Source organism: Geotrypetes seraphini, chromosome 1 (assembly GCF_902459505.1).
Source record: "Geotrypetes seraphini chromosome 1, aGeoSer1.1, whole genome shotgun sequence".
Lineage (NCBI taxonomy): Eukaryota > Metazoa > Chordata > Amphibia > Gymnophiona > Dermophiidae > Geotrypetes > Geotrypetes seraphini.
This window is the reverse complement of record NC_047084.1, coordinates 288837726-288862717: the sequence shown is the minus strand read 5'-3', so window position 1 is coordinate 288862717 and position 24992 is coordinate 288837726. Positions and strand designations below refer to the sequence as shown.

Below are 24992 nucleotides of genomic sequence, written 5' to 3'. Positions count from 1 at the left end.
TTGTGTCTTGCACTATTGACATTTGGAAAATCAATAAAGAATTTAAAAAAAAAAAAAGAAGAGGCATCGGGGTGGGGTGGGGGTGGGGGTGGGGGTGAAACATTTTCTACAAATTGCCCTTTTCACAGCTCTGGAATGGAGAGGAACATCTCCCTAAATTTTCACACACAAAAAAAAAAATACAAGAAATGGTCCCCATTACATCCCATGGGAGTCAGTAGAGATGAACCAAGTGGGCTCATTATGCTACATCAGCCCAAATAAAGAGTGTGGCAGTAGCACTAAAAGATAGAGAGAGGGGGATTTTTTTTGGGGGGGGCAAAGAGCATTGCCTTCAAACTATCTGTGTTTCGTGGTTTGGTTTATCTCATGGATCAGCTACTGCGTTCTGGCTTCCTTTTTCGCTCCTAGTTCTGCTATTCTCATCAACTCTTAATTCAGCTCAGGGCTACTTTTTGCAGTACGTGATCTATGTGGCTTCTCAAGGCACCAAGAATGAGGAGGCATTCCTGTAGTGGTGCCCCACCCTACATCCTTCTAAATCATGAGGGTAATTCTACAACAGAGCGCCTAACTTAAGAGAATAAGCAGGTGCCTATTTACAGTCTATTTTTCCAAGGAAAGTAAGTGCCTACTTACATCAGTCCTGACTTGTACGAGTCTGAAAAGTTCTCAGCCCAACCAAGAAGAGAATGATGTGGAGCCATGAAACTTACAAGCTATTCCCCACTTTTCTTGACACTTCATTTCAGTGAGGCAAATGCATCTAGCAAATGGGCACATCTACAGAGAAACCAAGCCATTGTGACATCACCAGAGGTTGGCTCTTAGGCACTGGTGCCATGAGGCATTATGACATCACAATATGAGGGGCCACTGAAAAATTCTCAGCCCAACCAAGAAAAGAATGATGTGGAGCCATGAAACTTAGAAGTTATTCCATACTTTTCTTAACACTTTTTGTTTCAATGATATGAAATGAAATATCAAGAAAAGTGTGGAATAACTTGTAAGTTTCATGGCTCCACATCATTCTCTTCTTGGTTGGGCTGAGAACTTTTCAGTGGTGCCTAGATGTTATCCAGAACATGTGTAAATTATAGAATACTATAAAATTTATGTGCCTACGAGTATTTGCATGGTCCACCTGTGCTTTGCCCAGTCTACACCCATGTTTCCCAGTAGACGGCTAAAAAACAGTCACCCTCACTGGCTAAATATCTATCCCTATATCTACAAATCCAAAGACTTCTTAAGCCCTTGTTTGTGTTTATATATATAACAGTTTCAGAAAGGCTGCTTTCAGAGTTCTCTAAACTGGAAACGGAGTTTGAACTTGAGAAAACATGTCGACAACAAGCAGAAGTTTATGCAGCTCAGGTAAAATAAACTATGATATCAAAATTCACTTCTGAGACCATTTGGAAACAAGTGGCCCTGTATTCAAAGACATATATCTGGTTGTCATTGGCACTGACCACATAAATGCTTTTTGTAAAATCAATGACTGGTAGATCTATGAATACATTTGTATATGCTGTACAGAGGCCGACCAAATTTGTCCTTCAGGAAAAGCTATGATTGTGGAGACACAAGGACAGGTAGAAAAGGTCAGCAATGAAATAAGCTACAGAATGCATAATGTATATATCTATGTGCTGCTAAATAGCAATTATATCTTATAATCAAACAGCATAGTGACATATGCAACTTGGTATTTAAGCATAAGAGATGATTCAAGAATAGGTGCTATTTATACATGTGTGACATGATATGCATGATAATAAAGGGGAGCCAGTCGATATTGTGTATATTGATTTTCAAAAGGCATTTGACAAAGTACCTCATGAGCGACTCCTACCGAGATTAGGGTTAAATGATCAGCATTCTCAGTGGACATTTCTATAGTACTACTAGATATATACAGTATACGTTATATGCTGGCACTTTCTCTATCCATAGGACGTTCATAATCTGAGGGGGGGGGGAGGTTGTTTCTTGGGCAATGGAGAGTTGTGTGATTTACCTAGGGACACAAGAAGTGTGACATGGATATTTCAAAGTAAATTTTCCCCGCCCCCCCCCCCTTTTACAAAACCACGATAGCAGCTTTTAGCACAGGCCGGCATGCTGAATGCTCTGCGCTGCTCCTGATGCTCATAGAACTCCCTAAAATATCTTGTTCTCCTCATTGTACAAAATCAGACTCCTGAGGCAGGCCTTTTTAGGCCGAAACACGATCACGTCGAGTCAGTGCTATATTATCTAATAAAGGTGATCGAGCACCTTCTTTGTTTGTTTCTTTTGCCTTCCACGATTCAGGAAGGAGGGATCTCCTGTTTTCTCTGAAATGGTAATTGACCATGTCATCAAAAACCGATTTAAAAAGATTATTTTAATTCAGAGTTAGAGTTGTATGTGGATATCCAACTTGTGCCTAGCAATGCCTAAGTCGAGGTGCCCTCTAATGCTTAATGATGCCTACTTGAACACCTGGCCTAATATACCAGTGCCTATCTCTAGCATGCCTAGTGATGCCTAAATCCACTTAGGTGCCACTAGGCATGATTCTATATAGTGGTATATAGTGAGGGTGACCGGTGCCCAGGGCGGCCTTCTTCCCCCCCCCCCCCCCCCCGCCCCATGTGCTTGCCCGTGCCCCTTCCCCTTACCTTTGTAACATTGGCACGAGCAGCGAAAAACTTGCTGCCCTTGTCGGCTTCAGAGCTCTCACAGACGTCACTTCCTCCCGGAAATGACATCGTAGAAAGCGCCGAAGCCGACGCAGGGAGCAAGTTCCTTGCTGTTTGCACCAAAGTTTGAAAGGTACATAGAAGGGGTGTAGGTGTGTGCGCGCAGCAGTGGATGGAATGGGAAGGGGGTGAAGAGAAGGAGGGCATAGGGCAGACCTCCCTCTTACTATACCACCGATTCTATAGAGGATGCCTAGTGGTTGACTGACAACCGTACAAAATTTAGGCACAGTTAGGCACCATTTATAGAATCAAGCCCTAAATGTTTAGTAGTAGTTCGTAATAACTTAGTTTTCTTTGAGAAAATACATAGAAACTTCTGAAACAAAGTTATCAAACACTTCTGAATAGGTCTATTCTTCATTACTGTTGATGTGCGTTATATTTTTAGATGAAGAAGGAGAACAAACAGCTGAAACGGTTCAGCATGCATGTTCTACCCATGTTAAACGAGGCACCTGAGGACATTCTGGATGTGCTCTGGGAAAATGATACCCCCTCTGATCCTGTACATGAGACTCAGCAGAGCTCTAGAAGTGAGCGGGACAGATGGATGGACACCTCTCCACAGGAGCAGATGGGCAATAGAGGTATGCGTCAATGCCGTTTTATTGAAAAAAAAACCCAATCTTTATGCAAATAAGTTCAGTTTTACATGCACAAATATGATCTATGTAAGTAAAATAAAATGAAACAAAGAAAAATGGAAAAATGAAACAAACAAAACAATGTTGACACTCTTAGTTCCTTAGAGACTGAAGTCTAGAGTTAATAGTTAATAGTTAATAGTAGATGACGGCAGATAAAGACCCAAATGGTCCATTTTTTCTTCTTAGCTATTTCTGGGCAAGAATCCAAAGCTTTACCCTGTACTGTGCTTGGGTTCCAACTGCCGAAATCTCTGTTAAGACTTACTCCAGCCCATCTACACCCTCCCAGCCATTGAAGCCCTCCCCAGCCCATCCTCCACCAAACAGCCATATACAGACACAGACCGTGCAAGTCTGCCCAGTACCGGCTTTAGTTTATCTCCGTATCTCCCAATGTAGACTTTGAACAAGTGATCCAATTTTCTATGTTCCCAGTCCTCCTTCATTGTAACTAGTGAGATGGGAACCAATTAATTTGCTATAAAGAAGGTTCTTATAACTAGAGCATTTGCGTTTCGAGTGGTTGTGGTGTTTTTGGTAAGTGACAATTTTCTCTGCAGCTGACAGCACTGACATCCTAGTAGCAGACAGGCAGGATTACAATAAAGCCCAGTGAAGGATGTACAGTAAACCTAGTGTTGTAAAAGCAATTCGAGAGGTTAATGTCTCCAAATGCGTTAGAGCAGGGGTGTCCAACCTTTTGGCTTCCCTGGGCCGCATTGGCCGAAAAAAATGTTTCTGGGGCTGCATAAATACGCAAATGCTGCAGCAAGACAGAGGAGGGAGCCGGCAAGATGGTAAACACCGGGGGGCAGCAGAGGAAAACACTACATCACCCTCCACCGGGGCCGCACAAAATACTTCACGGGGTCGCATGCGGCTCTTGGGCCGCAGGTTGGAGACCCCTGCGTTAGAGTGTTTGTTGTTTTGTGGATGCCATGACAAGAATGAACTTCTCTCATAAAGCAGGGAATGTTGAGTATAAAGAAATCTAATACGACATTACATTACATTAGTGATTTTTATTCCGCCATTACCTTACGGTTCAAGGCGGATTACAGAAGAGGATTTCTGGACATGTCCAGAGGTGCTACAGAGTAGAGCGGGTTGCTTCAGAGGATTGAAATGTTTCATACGATGTTAGTTAGTGTTCATGGATTTCTTGAATAGTAGGGTTTTTATTTCTTTTCTGAAAGTTTTGTAGTCTGGGGTCACGATTAGTAGATTGGAGAGTTGGTGATCTAGTTTTGATGCCTGTGTGGCTAGAAGGTCCATCGTTCAGTTTTTTCCATTTGATGTCTCTGATTGGAGGGTATGTGAATGGTGTCTGGGTTCTCCTGTGTCTGGTTGTGGTAGTTTGGATTAGGCGGTTGTTCAAAGTAGGCAGGGCCGTCACCATTTATGGATTTAAATAATAGACAGTAGAATTTAAATAGCATTCTTGCTTGAATTGGGAGCCAGTGTGATTCGAGGTATGCCTCGGTGATGTGGTCGTGTTTTCTTAGTGAATAGATTAGTCTCAGGGCTGTATTTTGTACTGTTTGTAGTTGTTTTATCATTGTTGGAACTACTACTATTTATCATTTCTACAGTGCTATTACATAGCGAGGAACTCCAGAGCGACTTGTATCAGCTAGAGAAATGGGCAGAGCAATGGCAGATGAAGTTCAACGTGGAGAAATGCAAAGTAATGCATTTAGGTAGTAAGAATAAGGAACACGAGTATAGAATGTCAGGAGCAACTCTGGGTAAGAGCGAACAAGAAAAGGACCTGGGTGTACTGATAGATAGGACCCTGAAGCCGTCGGCACAATGTGCGGCAGCGGCAAAGAAAGCAAACAGAATGTTGGGCATGATAAAGAAAGGAATCACGAGTAGATTGGAGAAAGTCATAATGCCGCTTTATAGAGCAATGGTCAGACCACACTTGGAATACTGTGTACAACATTGGTCTCCCAACCTAAAGAAGGATATAAAACTGCTGGAGAGGGTGCAGAGACGAGCAACGAAACTAATAAGAGGTATGGAGAAATTGGAATATGAGGAACGACTCAAGAAACTAGGATTGTTCTCCCTTGAGAAGAGGAGGCTGCGAGGGGACATGATAGAGACGTTCAAAATACTGAAAGACATCGATAAAATAGAGCAGAAAAACAAATTATTTACATTGTCCAATGTGACACGGACAAGAGGACATGGTTTGAAGCTAAGGGGTGACAAGTCCAGGACAAATGTCAGGAAGTTCTGCTTTACGCAGCGAGTGGTGGACGCATGGAATGCTCTTCCACAGGAGGTTATTAAGGAATCCACTGTGCTAGGATTCAAAGGCAAATTAGATGCACATCTCCTTATGAGAGGCATAGAGGGATATGGGTGATTAGAACAATCAGGTGTATACCTGACTGGGCCTCCGCGTGTGCGGATCGCCGGACTCGATGGACCATGGGTCTGATCCGGAGATGGCAATTCTTATGTTCTTATGTTCTTATGTAAACAGAGCTGTATACAGATCTCTCAGATTTAATGCTAATGTTTTTCTCAGTGCCAAAGAGAACCTCTTTCTGGACTTCAAAAGCTACGAAGAAACATAAAATGTGCTTGTAAATTCTTTTGAATGTGGCCAGTTGAATCTTGGAAAGTAGATACCATTTTGGTATTTTTCTACTTGAGGTATGCACAATCCAAAAATAAAATGTGGTTAGTCTTTGTTTTAAACAAAGATTTTGTGATTTCCTATTCTTTATTCACATCCCCCCCCCCCCCACACACACGCATTCATGGTTTTGGTGCATGCAATAACGTTTTGTGTGTACAAATTGATTGTATGTATATTAATTCATAGGTATAAATACATATGAGCAATTTGTACACACTTTAAATATTTAGGTGCTTATGGGGCTCATTTTCAAAAGAGAAAAACATCCAAAAAATAGCATAAAGTGGCATTTGCATGTTTGATTTGATAAAAACACAGTTTTTAGATGGTTTTCTATGCTGTTTGTCTGCATTTCATCTAAATCTCAAAGGGGCATGTTGGGGCTATGCTTTGGGTGGGATTAGAGTGGATTTATGATTTGGATGTTTGTCTGCAACAATGGGTGATTGTAACATAATCTATATAGGCTGGAAAGACATAATGAGATAAACAGCTTAGGGGTCCTTTTATTAAGGCGCGTTAGCCGATTTATCACATGCTAACTGATTTAGCACATGCCAATGATTAGCGCGCGCTAAATGCTAATGCACCCATTATATTCTACGGACATGTTAGCATTTAGCGCGCGCTAATCGTTGGCGCGTGCTAAATCAATTAGCATGTGTTAAATCGGTTAGCATGCACTAAATTGGCTGGTGTGCCTTAGTAAAAAAGGGGGGTTAAAGCCTTACAAAACACACCTGCCCGCTTCTTGTTCAGGGCATCAGAATTTGAAAGTAACATCATTGTTCATTACTTGCGCTGGCTTCCTGTGGAATCGAGTGCCATTTTTGGGCTACATATCCAATCTTACTCCCCCTCTCCCCTTTTTTTTTACAAAAGTATGGAAGAGATTTTAATGCTGGTCAGCGAGTTGAATGTTCTGCGTTGCTTTGACGCTCATAGGAACTCTATGACTGTCGGAGCAGTGCAGACCGGCCGGCGCTAAAAACCTCTTCTGTGCTTTTGTAAAAAGGGGGGGGGGGGTGTTATTGATTTACCAAATAGAAATTGTGTTACAACTTCTAGACACTATTTAGATTTGCATTAGAAACCTCCCAAAATAAGATATTGAAAATATTCCATCAGACTATTTGATTAAACTAGACAACAGATCTGGCTGTCTTGATATAAGACATAGAGAGCTCAAAAAGTTATGGAATAACATCGAAACCGTATGAAGCGAAGTGATGAAGCTAAAAAATAAAACACTCCAGAAGAGAAAGAAAGCCAAGAAATCACCTTGGATCTCAGAAGAAACCAGAAAAGTAGCAAACCAAAGAAGATAAGCAAAACTTTCTGGTAATAGAGAAAAAGTATCACAAATGAACCAAGTGTTTCAACATCAAGTTCAGCAAGACAATGAACAATATCTAAAGGATATTTGTTAGAAAACTGTATTGGAACATGTAAACGGAAATACAAGATTAACATATCAGTGACATTAAGAGATTGCGGCAGAAATTCCAGCCTTGATTTGGGATGCTTAAAGACACCAATGGAATGATATTGAATGATCTAGAAAGCATTAAAAAGAGATAGAAAGAATAAATGGAAAATGTATACAAAAAAGGCAATGAGGATAACATTGGGGAAATTGAACTGGAAGCTAATACTGAAGAATAACCAGATATTTTAAAAGAAGAAGTCACAACAGCAATTAAAGCTTTATCAAAAATCAAGTCACCTGGTATCAACGGTATTCCAATTGAATTAATCATAGGCTCAGAAGATGCTATCAACTGTACAATAGATTTGGAAGGAAAAAACATGGCCAACCAATTGGACATGATCACTGTTCATACCTATATTGAAGAAAGGTGATGGAAGGACTGTAACAACTACAGAACAACTACATTAACTCCACAAACCAGCAAAATATTGCTGAAAATACTACAATGAAGGTTACAGTCATACGTTGAGCAAGAACTACCTGAAGTTCAGACTGGTTTCAGAAAAGGTCTAGGAACAAGAGACACTATTGCCAGTGTTAGATATTGGAGAAGAGCAAAGAATGCCAAAAGCCCCTATACCTTTTACTTCATTGACTACAGCAAAGATTTTGACTGTGTGGATCATGATAAACTATTGAGAACTCTAGCACAAATGGGAATACCCAGACACATAACTCAGCTGATAAAGACCCTCTACGAAAATCAAAAGCTACAGTGAGAACTGAATATGGCAACACTGACTGATTTCAAATACAATGTGGTGTCAGGCAAGGCTATATCTTGTCACCTTACCTATTTAACCTTTACAATAAAACCATCTTCAGAAAAGCAAATTTGGAAGTAGAGAGCATTGGTTTCAAAGCTGGTGGCTGAAATATAAACAACATGCACTATGCAGATGATACAATGCTCATCACCAGCAACAAAGAAGACATGATGTATCTACTGAGAAAATTCATAACATGGGATTAGAACTGAACATAAATAAGACGAAGATCATGAATACGGAAAATGATGATATTTTGAGCTTTAAGACGATAGAATAGAAGTTGTAAAGGATTTCAGTCTCCTGGGCTCTTTCATAAACAAAGAAGCAACCAGCAGAGAAGAAATAGTCCACAGAATAGCACTTGGTCACTCTTCAATGAAGGCTCTCGACAAAGTATTCAAAGACAAGGAAATACTCCAAATGAAGACCAGACTCATTTTCTCAGTGGTCAATTACAGATGTGAAAGCTGGACACTATGAAAACAAGACAGAAAGAAGATTGATTCATTTGAGCTTTGGTGCTGGAGAAGAATTTTATGCATGCCATGCACCGCCAGAAGAACTAACAAATTGATTTTGGAAGAGATCAAATTGGCTATGTCACTCAAAGCCCAAATGATGACTGTCTTATTTTGGTCATTCCATCAGAAGAGAAAGATCATTGGAGAAGGACATCATTTTTGTGAAGAATGAAGGAACCAGATGAAGAGGGCGACCTGCATAAGAACATAAGTTCTTGTAAACCGTGTCGAGCTCCATTCTCATGGAGATGATGCGGTATATAAACTTAAGGTTTAGATTAGATTAGATTAGATTAGATAAGAACTACCATCACTGGATCAGACCCTGGGTCCATCAAGTCCGGTGATCCGCTCACGCGGAGGCCCAGCCAGGTGTAACCTGGCAAAAAACTTAGTCACCTGTAACCCTCTATGCGCCTTCCGAGGAGATGTGCATCTAACTTGCCCTTAAATTCTAGAACGGTGGGTTCCGCAGCAATCTCCACCGGGAGAGCGTTCCAGGTGTCCACCACTCACTGTGTGAAACAGAACTTCCTGGCATTTGTCCTGGGCTTGTCCCCCCTCAGCTTCAGTCCATGACCTCTTGTCCTAGTCACATTTGATATCGCAAATAACTTTTTGTCAAATGCAATCAAATGGTTGGACACATTGAAAACAACCATGGGGATGATGCTAGAGGACCTTACCGGACTGGTACAAAACCAGATTCTTTTTAGATCTGTAATTCATGAAGTCGTAAGGACTCAAACATGAGTAGATGACACCTAACTATAAGAAATGTCCAATGTAATGTAAGATAATCATAAAACTTTATTTTACTGTACAATGCTTCAAATTTTATGATTAGCATTTCATCAAATTTTAATAAAACTATGAAACTATAAAATTGAACAAAGAATAAAGCCAACATATGTACCGATGTACCTTTAGAATATTGCCTCCCTGAAAGCTGCCACAGAAGGTTACACCTGTCCAAGGTAGATATTCTCCTATTTTATAACATATGCAAGAACCTCAGAACTCTACCCCAGCTTTGCTAGTGGGAAAGCTTGCATGTACTGTATACTGCATAGAGATATGCTCTCCAGGGCCGCCATCAGACATTTCTGGGCCCCTTACTGAGCAATCCTATTGGGCCCCCCACGTACCCCTTCCCCCCCCCGCCCCCCTTCCCCCCCGCCCCCCCCTTCTTCCATGGGCCGAATACACACATACTTTTCTCTGTCGCCGCACTCTTTGACCAAAAGATTTGTAAGCCTGCAACCACGTCAAGGTAGACTCTTTCAGCAGGGCCCTAACCTAACCTAAACTAAACTAATCTATACCTATCTATTCTAAACTAACATATGTCTAATACTGAACTAATAACAAACTAACAAACATCTGCATAATAAATAACTAATAAATAATAGTGCTAGTAGCTATAATTCACTTTTGAATGTAAAATCTCAGTTAAGAATTTCTTTTGACCTTTATAGGCCAGAAGTAGATCACAATTGCACAATATTTTTTGTAACAAGTATTAAATGTTTTTTATAAATACTGTAGGCTTAATAAATATATCAGAAAAAACTACACATCTGAGCGCATATCTGAACATACACATCTGTATGATCCCATCCTCCTCTGCTCGCCTATAGCTGCATCATGCATGTTAAAAATGTACGATATGTTGATATGTGCACCTTCCTTCCTTCCCATCCATCCTCCTCAGCCTGTCCTTACACATCCACAGCTGCATGTTAATGATGATGTATATGTTATGATGATAAATAAGTGCATATGAGCACATCATTAACATGCAGCTATGGATGAATATAAAAAAGAAACAATATTCTGTATAATTGTCAATTTATAAATCAGCGTCTTCTCCCAATTCTCTCTTCCCCATTTCCCTTCAGCTTCCTCATCTCACTCTCTCTCCACTTTCCTTCAGCACACGCACATAAAAACAAGCAAGTAATTTATATCATTTTCATTCTATTAATTCATAGAAATTAAAGTCTAAATAATGCCAGTCACATAACAAAACATGATTTTACAAAAATAATTCCCTGCACAGTCAAGCCTTCAAGGATTACTAGATGTCTTTCAGCAGTTCCCCTCCCTCCCTCCCCCTTACCTTTGTGGCCAAGTCAAAATGATCTACCAACAATAAAATTTTAAAAACACAAAGCACGCTGTACGCAGAGAAAATGTTAATTATCATTTATATTCCGCTGGTTTTCAAAGAGGTCAAGGCAGATGACTTTATGCAATGTCACCTCAGTAACAACTATACAAAAATAGACAAATATTCCTCCTCCCTTTTTACTAAAACGCGATAGCGGTTTTTAGCGCAGGGAGCTGCGCTGAATGCCCCATCCTGCTCTCAACGCTCATAGGCTCCCTGCGCTAAAAAACGCTATTGCGGTTTAGTAAAAGGGGGCCATAGTGCAAAATATAGACAGCATATATAAATTCTCAAAGCAGACACATTTTGATCACTAAATTGAAAATAAAACCATTTTTCCTACCTTTGGTAATTTCATCAGTCTCTGGTTGCACTTTATTCTTCTGACTGTGCATCCAATATTTCTTCCCTTCTTTCAGCCTCCTGTATGCTTCCTCTCCTCCAGACCTCAATCCCTCCCCAAACTTTTTCTTTGTTTCACCCTGCCCCTTCTTTCTTTTTCTCTCTCCATACCCCCTTTCTTTCTGTATGTCTGTTTTTCTCTCTCACCCTGCCCCCTTCTTTCTCTCTCTACACCTCTTTCGTTCTGTATGTCTGTCTTTCTCTCTCTCTCTTTCCGTGCCCCATTTTTCTTTGTTTCACCCTGCCCCCTTTCTTTCTTTCTGGCTTCCTGTCCCCCCTTTCTTTCTTTCTCCCTGCCCTCCCCTATGCCACCACCATTGGGAAAATGCTGCCACCGCCACTGGGGAATAGGCTGCCACTGCCGCCATCGGGAACAGGCCGGCGCCGAGTTCGCCCTGCTTCTCTTCCCCGCGGGGCCGACCAACTCTCGCCACCCGACGTCAATTCTAACGTCGGAGAGGACGTTCTAGGCCAGCCAGGCAGCGATTGGCTGGCCCAGAACATCCTCTCCGACGTCAGAATTGACGCGAGTGGCGAGAGTTGGCCGGCCCCACAAGGAAAAGCAGGGAGAACTTGGCGCTGGCCTGTTCCCGATGGCGGCGGTGGCACTCAAGTGGCTAAAGAGCCGCAGTTTGCCGGCCTAGAGAGAACACTGGAGGGTGGCCAGCTGTGCACCCCCTTGGGACGTAAACCCGGGGTGGGGCGGACCGCCCCCCCACCCTGATATGCCACTTTCTGTACCTCACTCCTTCCCTATGACCAAAAATTCTCCTTTCTTCTATTCCCCGTGTACACAACCATCTCTTTCCCTCCCTTCCTCTCTCCCAAGTCCATGCCTTCTGTGTCCAAAAACCCATTCCCTCCCCCACCTCAGCATCTCTTTCCTTCCCTTCCTCTCTCCCAAGTCCATGCCTTCTGTGTCCAAAAACCCATTCTCTCCCTCACCTCAGCATCTCTTTCCTTCCCTTCCTCTCTCCCAAGTCCATGCCTTCTGTGTCCAAAAACTCATTTTCTCCCTCACCTCAGCATCTCTTTCTCTCCCTGCCTCTCTCCCAGCAGCGTGCCTGATTTTAAGGCCAAATGGGATCGACACATGGGCTCTATTCACTAGGCAAAGGTAGGGGAGGGTCATTAGGATGGGCAGACTAGATGGGCCGTGGCCCTTATCTGCCGTCTATTTCTATGTTTCTATGTTAAGTTCATGCCTTGTGTCCAAAACGCACTCCCTCCCCCATTTTGTGTTCCGCGTTTGCCTCCCAGCCCATCTTAGCAACTTTCTCAGCAAAATGGAGCTCGAGCCGCGAGGTTTGTCTTCTATTTCCTGCCTGCCCTGCCGCGCACAAATAGCCGACCGGAAGTATTCTCCGACGTCAGCGCTGAAGTCGGAGGGCAGGCTTTGCTTAAGCCCTCCCTCCGACGTCAGTGCTGACATCGGGGAACACTTGCGATCGACTATATGTGAGCGGCAGGGCAGGCAGGAACAGAAGACGAGCCTCGCGGCTCGAGATATATTGAACTCCGCGGGTCCCCCGTCCAGCTCTCTCCTGTCCACGTGGGGCGGACCGCCCCTCCCCCTAGACTGTGGCCTAGGACCCTGGGGGAGCCCGGGCCCCCTGTCAGCTCCGGGCCCCTGAATGCAGGACTGGTGGTACTGCCCTGATGGCGGCCCTGATGCTCTCTATTGGAAACTCTGATTAAATTATGTGTATCCTTAGGCTATTTTATAAGCACTTAACTCAGCCTTTATGTGCAGAAATCTGTTCAAAAGATTCTTTTTATTAAGGTGTGGTAAAATTTAGCCTTATCTTGCCCTTATGTGGGTCTTTCCTGTGTGCTAAGGCCATTTTTTACTGTGGCTGTAAAAATCCTAGTTTTCTATTTATTTCACTAATGGCCTTGTGCTGCCACAGGAGCGCTTATTGATACCCATTTTGTAGGCAGAAAGGGCTACCGTATTATCCATGTGCTAATCAGTTAGCATGGAACACCCATTCTCTGCCCCTGACATGCCCCCTCAAAAAAATACAAAAAAAGATCTGCATGCAGTTAGTGCACACACAAGTAACATGGAATGCATTAGCAAATCCCATGTTAGGCTTCTCTTTCCTATGTTAGACAATATATTAAAAATATGCCAATAACATTATAATGAACAAAATTTAGAAAGAACAATTTTCCAGCTATATAATTAGTTAAATATTGGGCCAAGAGATAGGGGAACCCCTGTCTTTGCAGGCTTTTGATGCCTTCATAAATCAACAATAATTTTATTATAAAAATAATTCCAAGACTCTGACTTACCCCTCCCTCATGTACCTTCCCTAAATGTTTTCCCCATCTGTACATTATATTGTAACTTCTAGCCCTTCTCTTTCCTATGTGTGTCTAGTATTGTTAAATTTGTCATCAGTTTAGTCAACATTCTTTAATGTATTAATTTTTTATATTGTAATTTTATTATGTACATCGCTTTGAATTTAGATAAAGCGATTAATCAAACCTAAATAAACTTGAAACTTGAAACTTGAAAATGACTAATTTTAAAACACTTCTTCTGATCACTTGTGTATCTAGGACAAAACATGAATTTATTTTGATTGTCAGAAATATAATAGTTTTCTACATTTGGTTCAAGATTTTTCTAAGCTGCTTGAAGATAACAAAAAGTTGAATGTCCAAGTTGAAGAACTGCAAAGTCAAATACAACATCTAAATGGGCAGGTAATAAGTTTATAAGTGAATATTTGTTAATGTCCACAGTCTTTGCTTTTACAAAATTGTCTTTCAGACTTATGCACGGTGGACCAATATTTGTTGTGCCCCCTTCCCCCACTGCCAACCAATCCAGCACTTGTCTAATTTACTTTTCTTGCTCAGGATGCCTCTCCTTCCCACGAAGTTCACAGCTCAGATTAACAATTTGATCAGCATGGTGCTCCACATATTTCTATACTATCGCATGTTGGCCAATGAAGTAGAAGAGGCACAGACAGCAAGAAGAGTAGATTAGAGAAAAGCCTTCCATTACACTTTTAAATCCGCTGTCTTGATGCCAACTGGGATCTGGCTGCGGAAGCAAGGAAAGAACCTGGGATATGTGAGAAAGAGGCAATGGATGGTGCATATCAGCAGTGAGCACAGGAATTGCTAGGTTTTTAAATAAAACAGGGCTCAAGCTCATAAAACCCCATCCAAGATTTTGATTTTAAAGCATTGATCACAACCCATTCTCCCCCCCCCCCCTAAGAAAAGACTTTGTAAAACACATAACTAAACATCATAAGATCATTAACAGCAATACAGCTTCCTCCACTGCCAGGCATAGAAGGCTGGTGTTAGGGGATGGCAAACAGGGCAATTGCCCTAAGCCTCCCTACCATAGGGGGCCCCCAGCCTGCCTCAAACTGAAGGCAGTATAGGCTGAAGGCCAGCTTTGGGGCCCCTCCCTGGTTTCTGTCTTGGGCCTCTGAATGTCTAACACCAGCCCTACAGGTACATTATATAGAAATACAAAACCTGTAAAAGCCCACTAGTGCTAACTACCAGCACTCATACAGCGCTAACCCTACCTAGTCTGGCTTGATCATTAGGCACTCTAGGCCGTCACCTAGACAAGTCAAGTTATGGGCAGAAAATCATGTTAAAATAACCTTAGCCAATAGCTGGAACTATTGTACTGTGCCAAGAACATTGTGCTTTAAGACATAGCCTAAAGCTCCTGGCCGGAGCTTAAAGGGGCCATGGTAAGAATTCAAGACTCCCCCCATCCAAGCACATCCCAGCCCCATCAATTTCATCCCCAAACCCGTGACCAAGCACCCATCCCTCGATCACATCCCCAATCCTCCCCTATCAAGGTCCCCAACCTTCCCGATCAAGATCCCTCAACCTCCCAAAGACTCCCCACCCCTTGAAAAAGCCTACCATTATTTTCATTGGTGGTCCAGTGATCATCGGGCAAAAGTGATCCTCAGTCATTCCTGCCCTGGCCAGCACTTTCTTCACAATGGCACCCCTAAGTGGTAGTCTCACCCTGCTACCGCTAGAGGGTCATGTTTCCACATAAGGAAATATGACCCCCCTAGTGGCAGTAGAACAAGTCTACCACTAAGGTTGCCATTTTGAAGACTGTGTGTCCAGGACAGGAGTAACTGGGGGTCACTCCTGCCCAATGACCAATGGATTACTAACATCATTGCATAAAATGGGACCTGTGCTAATATCACACAAGTAAGTGGTAAAATAACATGACTTAACAGTAACCCACACTGATAACTATGCCCCTTATTCTCTCTCCTCAGTTTCCTATCCTATATTACTTTCTGACATAGATCTTTCCCTTTCAGCTTCCTTCCATTCATTTTTCTTTCCCTTTGCTGCTTCCTCTCCAGGCCATTTACCCACTCTCTCCATCTTCACTGTATCCCTCCCATTCCCCTTCTCTTTTGCACCAGCATGTTATACCTGAGACTTTCACTAACACTCCCCTTATCTCATCTTTCCTAACACCATAACTTTTTGTACCAGATGTGCAAATTGGCTGCTCAAATAAAAATCAACTGAAAAGTACAAAATAGAAAAGTATTAATTGATATGTTTAGATCATAGAAAATCTTCAAATCAATATATCCAACACTGGCTGTGTTTTGCTATCAAAGCAATGTGTAACTAATGCTATAATAAAAATGGTGCACAAATCCAAGTAGAAATACAACATTGCCAATATTTAGAAATTAACTCCCGGATTCTATATACGGCAACGTGCGTTGCATATGCAAATTTGGGCACATGCCCAAATTGCACTCGTAACTTAATTGAGTAATGAGCCAATAAATTCTTCTGCATGGATCTTAAGAAGGGGTGTGGCTAGAAGGGGCCTGGGTGGGTAATGGACATTCCATTAATTAGCATGCAATGTGACAGAATAAGCTTTATCCATGCCTAAGTTAGGCACAGGGAATTACACCAGGTTTTAGTTTATGTAAAACCCCCATGCCTATAACTTTGCCACAGACCTCGGCACTAATCATATTCTATGAACAGACCCAGCTTGGAGCATCATCAATAGAATAGTGCTTAGTGCGCATTTTGTTCAGCACTGAATTTTCAGTGTCAAATATAGAATGTACTCCTAAGGGGATAATCCCACAAAGTGGGTGCTAATATTTATATGCCAGTTATACACATAAATATTTAGAATACTAGTATATACACACTTGTATACACACATGAGAAAATCAGAAGAGTGAGGCAGTGGCGTAGCGAGGCTGAGAGGCGCCCAGGAGAGTGGCATCCTTCTCTGCCCCTCCCCCCTGACATGCGCTCACTCTTTCCCTACCCCATACCTCTTTTAACTTCCCCAGCAAAAGCAGTATCACCAACTCGCTGCTCGCATTGGTATCGGCTCTCCCTCTGACGTCACTTCATGGATGCGGGACCCGGAAGTGATGTCGGAGGGAGAGCCGATGCTGGCGTGAGCAGTAGGTTAGAGTTGTTGCTCGTGCCAGCAAAGAGATAGAGGTATGGTGACGAGTAAGTGAAGGCGTGCATGCGGTGGGGATGGGAGTGGGAAGGAGCACCTAGGGCGGACTACCACCCCCTCCTTACTACGCCACTGGAGTGAGGGGTAAACATCCAAAAGACCTGCTCATCTCTGTACATAACTTTTACCAGATAAAGGTATGAAAATTTCCCAGCAACTCATTCAGGGGCCCTTTTACAAAAGCTTGGCACATGTTAACAGACATCAGTTTACAGTTTATTAAAATGTCCTGTACTGCCTTTACTAACTGGCAGACCTAGGAGGATTACACCCTAAAATTGCAAAAGAGAGAAAGGAACTCCAACATATGTTCAGGAAAGAACTTGTCATTCTTTCAAAAGTAGATGACACTAAATACAATAGGTAAGTTTTCAGCTAAAGAAGGGAGTGGAAAGGATAGAAGCAGGAAGTGGGTAGAGGGTAGGGTAATGGAAGACAGTAGGCAGAAGCAGTGATAAACCTGCTGTATGTATTATCAAAAGCTTGATGAAAAAGCCAAATCTTTAATAAAATCTTGAATTTTTTGAATGAAGGCTCAGTGCACTGAGAGCTATATTCTATATATGATGCCTGAAAAAATTAGCACTGAAAAGGATGGTGCTTAGTGCGATTCTATAAAACACCTCCACGGTTATGCACAGTTTATAGAATCACACTTAGCACCTGAACTCATGACTAACATTTAGGTGAAATAATTTAGGTTGATGAAAACTAGGCCTAAATATCTGTGCTCATGTTGTGTGTGGATCAAGTGTATTCTATAACAATACGCTTAGCTTTTAGGGATGCCCATGATTCTTCCATGCTCCTCTCCTGGCCACGCCCTCTTTTGAGATTCGCTCACAAGAATTAACGTTGTGCATGTAACTTCTAATTAGTGACAATTATTAGGTGTTAATTGCCACTTAGCGGTGCTGAATGACTTGTTAAACAATTAAGTTGCACATGCAAATTGGCAATACGCGCAGATTTGTATGCACCTCTTTGGTCACACTATACAAAATCTGGCCCTTACTGTACACTACCCCTCTCTTATACTAAGCTGCGCTAGCGTTTTTAGTACGCGCAGAAAATTAGCACACGCTAACCGCACGCTAGGCAGCTACAAATAACGCCAGCTCTATGGTGGCGTTAGGGTCTAGCGCGCACGCTAAAACCGCTAGCACAACTTAGTAAAAGGAGCCCTAACCTTTTCCTATCATGTGTCCCAGCTGACGGGACATTCCAAAAATGTCGTTGCAATCGGATATCCCATGGCATGGGACATACAGTACACGACAGGAACACAAAATATTTGAATTTACAGACTTATAACTTATTTACATTATGTTTACAATAGCCCGTAAATGATAACGGTGAATAATACAAAACTTTGCTAAAATAATTACGATTGGAACCAACGTAACGTAAAATTTATTATGATAGGAAAAGGCTAAGTATAAAATAGGACATGCAGCATTTCGCTTTAGTTAATGGGCCCCCTAGCCAGGTAAACCAATATTTACTTTAGCACATGGCTTTTTAAAATACTCTTCCTCCTCCACTCCAAGGAAGGTAGCATGTTGTGTACAAAATGAATCTGTCCAACTTGGATTCCAGCATTTTGTATTGAAAAAACTGGAGAAATTACTTAAAGTGTGTTTAACCCAGGATAACGTTATGGTTTCTTGAAAACTCTTACAGGTAGAAGAAGACAGATCAGAGAAGATCTCTCTTCAAAGCATAATTGAAACATATCAAAGAGCTTTTAAAAAGTTTAACAGAGGTGAGTAATATTGTACCCATCAAAAAGAATTAGTAGAATTTTCATTCCATCTTATTGTTACGCTCCGTGGACAAGTTTCAAGTTTATTTAAAATTTCTTCTACTGCCTAATCAGGCTTCTAAGCGGTGTACAGTAATCATAAACATACATTGACTAAAATACAAACTTAAAATTACAGGGTATCTTTTAGGGTAGCTAATACATACAAAAACGTTTAAAATTTGAACAAACAGGAGCAAAAGGTAGAAAGGTGAGAACTACAATATTCTGGGAAAAAGGCTACAAATAGGGGAAGAACATTAGGAAGGGTTGCTATGGGGAACATCAGCATAGGCCGCCCTTATAAGGGCAGTTAGGTTGCAAATGCATCCCAAAATAAGAATGTTTTTAGCTTTGTTTTGAATTGGTTTAGTGAATTGGTGTAGTGAATTGATTTCGCGTAAATAGGTATTGAAGAAGTCTAGTCATCTAATCTTCCCCTGCTGAGCAGCTAAATCTAATAGTCAAATTTATTATTCTATTCTTATTTATATTATATTGCACCCTATTCTTACAATAGATTCTAGGCAGATAACAAAAAAAATATTGTCCACATAAAATTATTCATTTAACAATCATAAAAAAAATAAAAGGTTTTTAACAATTTTCTAAAAATATAATAAGAAGGAACTTTTCTTAGTGCAGCTTAGTGCAACAAGTCATGGATTTAAAGAATTGATTAATTGAAAGACAATATCCGGCCACAATGGTGAATATAGGAGGGTGAAATACACCAACTGTGATTCTGCTGTGATCAGAAACAACACCAATAAATCTTTCAACTGCAGACCTAGGGCTCCTTTTACTAAGCTGCGTTAGCGTTTTTAGCGCACGCATTTTAGCACGCGCTAAACCCCGCGCTATGCAGCTAGAACTAACGCCAGCTCAATGCTGGCGTTAAGGTCTAGCCCGTGCAGCAATTTAACACCCGCTATTCTGCGTGTTAATGTCCTAACGCGGCTTAGTAAAAGGAGCCCCTAAAGTATGTTCCAAGTTTTGTAAAAAAAATAATAAAAGTTCTTAAAAAAAACACTGGTTGTCCTCTCAGTGAAGGAACCATTTCATGATGATAGGCTTAGAGTGGCATTTTCCAGGGATTTGAAATTGAAAGAGTCAATTTCTAATGTAATAGGTTGTCACAAGACCTGTGGGAGATGTACAATTTGTGTAAATACGCTCAAACTAGAATATTTTTTCATTCACCCATAAACATTTTAAATTGAAACATAAGACTGATTGCTATTCAGTCTATGTGATGTATGTAATCATATGTCCATTTAAGAACTTTATGTTGGGCAAACCACCCAGCAGTTGAGAATAAGATTAGGAGAACACAAAAGTTGTTTAAAATGTAATAGAGTTGAAGAACTGATTGTACAGCAGTGCATTAATAATGGACATGAATATACTGATTTAAAGTGTTGTGCCATTGATGCATTACGTCAGACCTGTTCATTGACTCTCCAGCCAGATGACTGGAAAAAGAGGCCAGGGTCTGAGCAATGGTGCAAAAGGCAGCTGAAACTGAAGTATGGTTGACCTTTAATCAGATTCTTTATTTCCCTAGGTATCTATTATTAAAAGTACTGGAGTCAGTATTCATAGGCACTAATTGGATAGTGCCACTGACTATTTCCTCTGATCGTCTCGGTACTATCCAGATTGTGCTGGGATGCTCTGTGGGGACAACAAAAAATGTTGTACAGGCAGTCCCCGGGTTAAAAACGAGTTATGTTTTTAAAGCTGTTCTTAAGTCATATTTGTATGAAACTCAGAACTTGTAGATTTTAAGATTCTTGATGCTTACCTCCACTCCCAGCTGACAAAAGGGCCAACTGTCCTTACTAGTGTTCCCTCTATGATATAGCATGCACAACCACACACTGTTCTTAATGTGGCCATGCATGGTTCCTAGAATCTGCTACTGGAGACACTGCTCAGTGAAATCAAATTAAGCCACAACCACGTTCTTAAGTACGAGTCATAATTAAGTCGAGCATCTGTAACTCTGGTACTGCCTGTACTGACTTGATCTAGTTATTGACTTGACTAGTGCTTTGAATTGGATGGTGCAACCAGTCAGTTCTGAATGTGGATATTTAGTCTCCACCAGTATGCAGATATTGGTGCTAAAAACCCAGATTATATTTAACCATAGTGGCCAGTATTAACAAACAAACAAACACTGACCACTGTAGTTATATATGGGGGAGGGGGGAGGGGCTACTTTTTTGTTTGGTTTGCATTTTGCTTCTGGTCTTTTGATTTACTCCAGGTTAGGCCTTCAGCTTTGTCTTCCTGTATCCTACAGGGCCCTTTATTTTGGTTTGATGCATTGCTTTGCGGGCTTTTTTTTTTTTTTTTTAGGTGGGAAGGGTTGGACTACATTTCCCTATTTTAAAGCCACAGGCATCCACAAAGAAATTTTTTGTGCATTGCCCTTCTGACGCAACTCTGAGCACAAGAACAGGTTGAGGGTGCAGGGCTGGGGGGACAAGGTTTGGGCGGAACAAGGTGTGACTTGGTCAGAATGGGGCAGGGCTGGGTAGAACTGGATGGGCCTGGGAGCAGAGCCACAGGTCCAGATTTTACAGTAGTAAAATCTAGTAACCCTAAGTTTACCATAACTTAAGATGGTGAGTAGCAGTGAGTATCCTTTAATCCTACAATAAATTAAGGGTGTTAATATTCAGCCTCAGTGGTCAGTATTTTTTATAATGCCAGCTGCCAAGGATTTTCTATATCCAGGCTGTACCCAAATACCAGTACTGGATATCTGGGGCTAAAGCAGCCACTAACACTTAACTGAGAAACAGCAATATTCAGACTGGTACCTGGATAGTATTAGGACAGTTTTCATGCTATCATAACTTTATTAACAGTTACCTAGTTAGTGGACTGAATATTGCAACTAAATGGGTAACTCATATCTCCACTTCAACTTCACCCCCCAACCAACCGGCCCAGCACCTGTTACTGAAAGTATGGCTACATTAATATTAAAATCATTCAATTGGAGCGATAAAATTGTACCTTTCTGTCTGAAGGAGCATGAAAATATCTTTCATGTGTTCCTACTCCTGGCTTTATTTTTCCCTAAGGTTTGCCTCATTCCACTGCCACCTAGCTGTGTTTTCAAGGATAAGTATGGTCTTTCATTTTGGCCAGAATATTTATATTTCTTATCCTCCTGGCAGTTTCTCAAATGGTAATTCAGGAACACAATGATCTGGTACAGAAGCTGGAGACAGAACAGGATCTACGACAGCATGCAGAGGTCTTTGCTCATAAGGTAATCATCAATATATTCTTATATGTTAGGGATTTACACATTAGGGGGGGGGATAAAGGGTAAAGGGGTGTGGTTTATACAATCAAAATGGTTTACAGGGGCAATGAAGGATTAAATGACTTGCCCAGCATCACAGGGAATCAAACTCGCAACCTCAGGGGTTTAAAAATAGCTGCTCTAACCACTAGGCTACTTCTCCATGCCAATGATGTTATAAACATTATCAGTGCCTAGTCTAATTCAGAGCTGATTTGAGTGTTATAATGTTTAATAATTATCGCAACATGCCTGGCTGACGTCTAGATATGAAAATGACAGCAATGCTGCTTAAAATACATTTTTTTTAAAAATTAAAACTTTAAAATTCTTTGAGACCATATTTCAAGTTATTTGCTCAGGTAGCAGGTGCCGCTAGCTGGCTGAACAATGCTGAGCAAGGCCAACTAGTAAATTTCAGGGGCATTATCTTGATAATGCTGTTAAAATGTATCACTGACTGCTCCAGTGCTATCCAGATAGTGCTGGGCCAGTTGGTTTGGTGGGGGGGGGAGGGGCGGTGAAGTTGAAGTGGAGCTGTGAGTTACCCATTTAGTTGCAATATTCAGTCCACTAACTGGGTAAGTGTTAATAAAGTTATGATAGCATGAAAACTGTCCTAATACTATCCAGATACCAGTCTGAATATTGCTGTTTCTCAGTTAAGTGTTAGTGGCTGCTTTAGCCCCAGATATCCAGTACTGGTATTTGGGTACAGCTTGGATATAGAAAATCCTTGGCAGCTGGCATTATAAAAAATGCTGACCACTGAGGCTGAATATTTTCACCCTTAATTTATTGTAGGGTTAAAGGACACTCACTGCTACTCACCATCTTAACTTATGGTAAACTTAGGGTTACTAGATTTTACTATTGTAAAATCTGGACCTGTGGCCCTGCTCCTAGGCCCGCCCAGTTTTACCCAGCCCCGTCCCACTCTGCCCAAGTCACACTCTGTTCCACCCAAGCCTTGCCCCCCCTCCCCAAGCCCTGCCCCCTCAACCTGTTCTCGTGTTCAGAGTTGCGTCAGACGGGCATCTGCATCTGTGCAGGTGTGATGTGATGACATCGCACATGTGCGTGCTTGCGTGTGATGTCACTGCATTTCATCCATGCATGCGCAGAGGCCCTCCCGACACAGTCCCGAGCTGGTAGCTTTTCAAAACCTGGACAAAGTGCCGGGTTTTGAAAAGCCATCCGGACATGTCCTCTAAAAAGAGGACTTGTCCGGGTAATAATCCGGACGTCTGGTAGCCCTAGGTAAACTGTTTAGATGAATTCCAGATTTGCTTCACCATAAGATCGATGTGCCTTGAATCTATGCTTCTCCTACCAATCAATGCTAGTCTTTTCCAGATGTTGAGGAAGCAGCAGCAAGTAAACAGACAGAGCATGATATTCCTGAAGACAGTGGAGTCCAATGCCCCTCTCCTTCAAGCACTGGAAGAGATAGCTAATATGACCAAAGCTCTGGAGGATGCCAAGCAAGAGCATCAGGCTAAGGTAAGAGAGATTCTTTATTTATCAGCAAGCTAACAAAGACAGAAAGCCATTTCTAAGTTAGCATTGTGCCAGGGCATTGAGCAAAGTACTTATATACTTTCACTCTACACCTTCTGCCATTATTTCTACTTCATTTTTGTCTCACAATGAATTTTGGACTAGGAAAAGTTATTATCATATTCCTTGTTGAAATTAGCCTTTTTAGAGCATGCACATTGTTTCTCTAAGCTGAGAGGGTGTCCTGCACCTACAGTCTTGCCAGCAAGGGGGGGGGGGGTGAAGAGGGGCTGTTTCACTATCACATTTTCAGTAGTGAGGGATAGGAAAGCTCCACAGGACTCCAGGGAATCTGCTTGTGTCTAGAGTAGTGTCTCTCAAACTTTTTTTTAGCTCCAGCACACTAAACTGAGCAAATGTTTTTCACTGCACATTATAATAGAAATTATTAAATTGCAAAACCAATAAAAAATTAAATTTGAGAGTTATTTATTTAAAGTTCTTTAAGCTATGTATGAGCAATTGTAACAACAGTGAAACTAAAGTAGATAGATTAGAATTGCTGATCAATGCGATGGATGAGCTTGTTTTTGAGTGCAAATTAACTCAAAATGCGGCTCGATAGTCAATAAGCAAACAGGCATTCACCATCTGCAGTCATTCTCTTTTTTTTTTTTATTATTTATTTATGAATTTCAAATTTACAATTCAAGATAAATCTTGTACAGAAAGTGATTACATCAAATGAACAAAGAAATAGACCTCATAAATTTACATAGAAAAAAAAAATTTTTTTTTTGTATAATCTCTCAAGTCCACAATTATGATCCATGATGTATATTAAACAGAACTAAAAGAAACTTATTCATTAAAGATAAGCTGTATATGGTAAACTGATATTCAGGCGTCTAATTTATTGAAGCCCTCATTCTTACCCCTTCTCCAGGCGGGACAAGGAGAGGAAGGCCGTTAGCTGGTTTGGCTCAAAGAAAACATATTTCTGAGAATTGTAATGAACTATACACTTGCAGGGATGACGAAGATAAAAAGTTCCCCCTAGAGCCAAAACACCAGGTTTTAATAATAGAAACTCCTTTCTACGTCTTTGTGTATCTCTTGCCAAGTCTGGGAATATCTGTATTTTTAAATCAAGAAACTTTTTCTCTTTATTTTTAAAGAATAGTCTCAGAAGCCAATTCTTATCCATCGTTATAGCCAAGGTCACAATCAATGTAGCAGGTGTTGCAACTTCTTTATCAGATAATTCAAGCAAAGCTGATACATCCATTGGTCCCTGAATTTTTTCTTCTTGAAGATCTTGAGTTTTATTAGGTAGATAATAGACCTGGGTGAAAGGAGGCAATAAATCTTCCGATACTTCCAATATCTCCAACATATACC

General features: G+C 41.3%; 1 protein-coding gene across 1 annotated transcript in view; it reads left to right on the top strand.

Annotated features, from left to right (window-relative positions):
- The window catches only part of LOC117367354 (shootin-1-like), a 77454-nt gene that overhangs the window by 10904 nt on the left and 41558 nt on the right, over window positions 1-24992 (top strand). The window contains exons 4-9 of the mRNA XM_033959795.1: window positions 1286-1380; window positions 3145-3343; window positions 14053-14138; window positions 18643-18724; window positions 21961-22055; window positions 23448-23594. Coding sequence (XP_033815686.1) covers window positions 1286-1380; window positions 3145-3343; window positions 14053-14138; window positions 18643-18724; window positions 21961-22055; window positions 23448-23594 — 704 coding nt within the window. The remainder of the gene's footprint in view (window positions 1-1285; window positions 1381-3144; window positions 3344-14052; window positions 14139-18642; window positions 18725-21960; window positions 22056-23447; window positions 23595-24992) is intronic.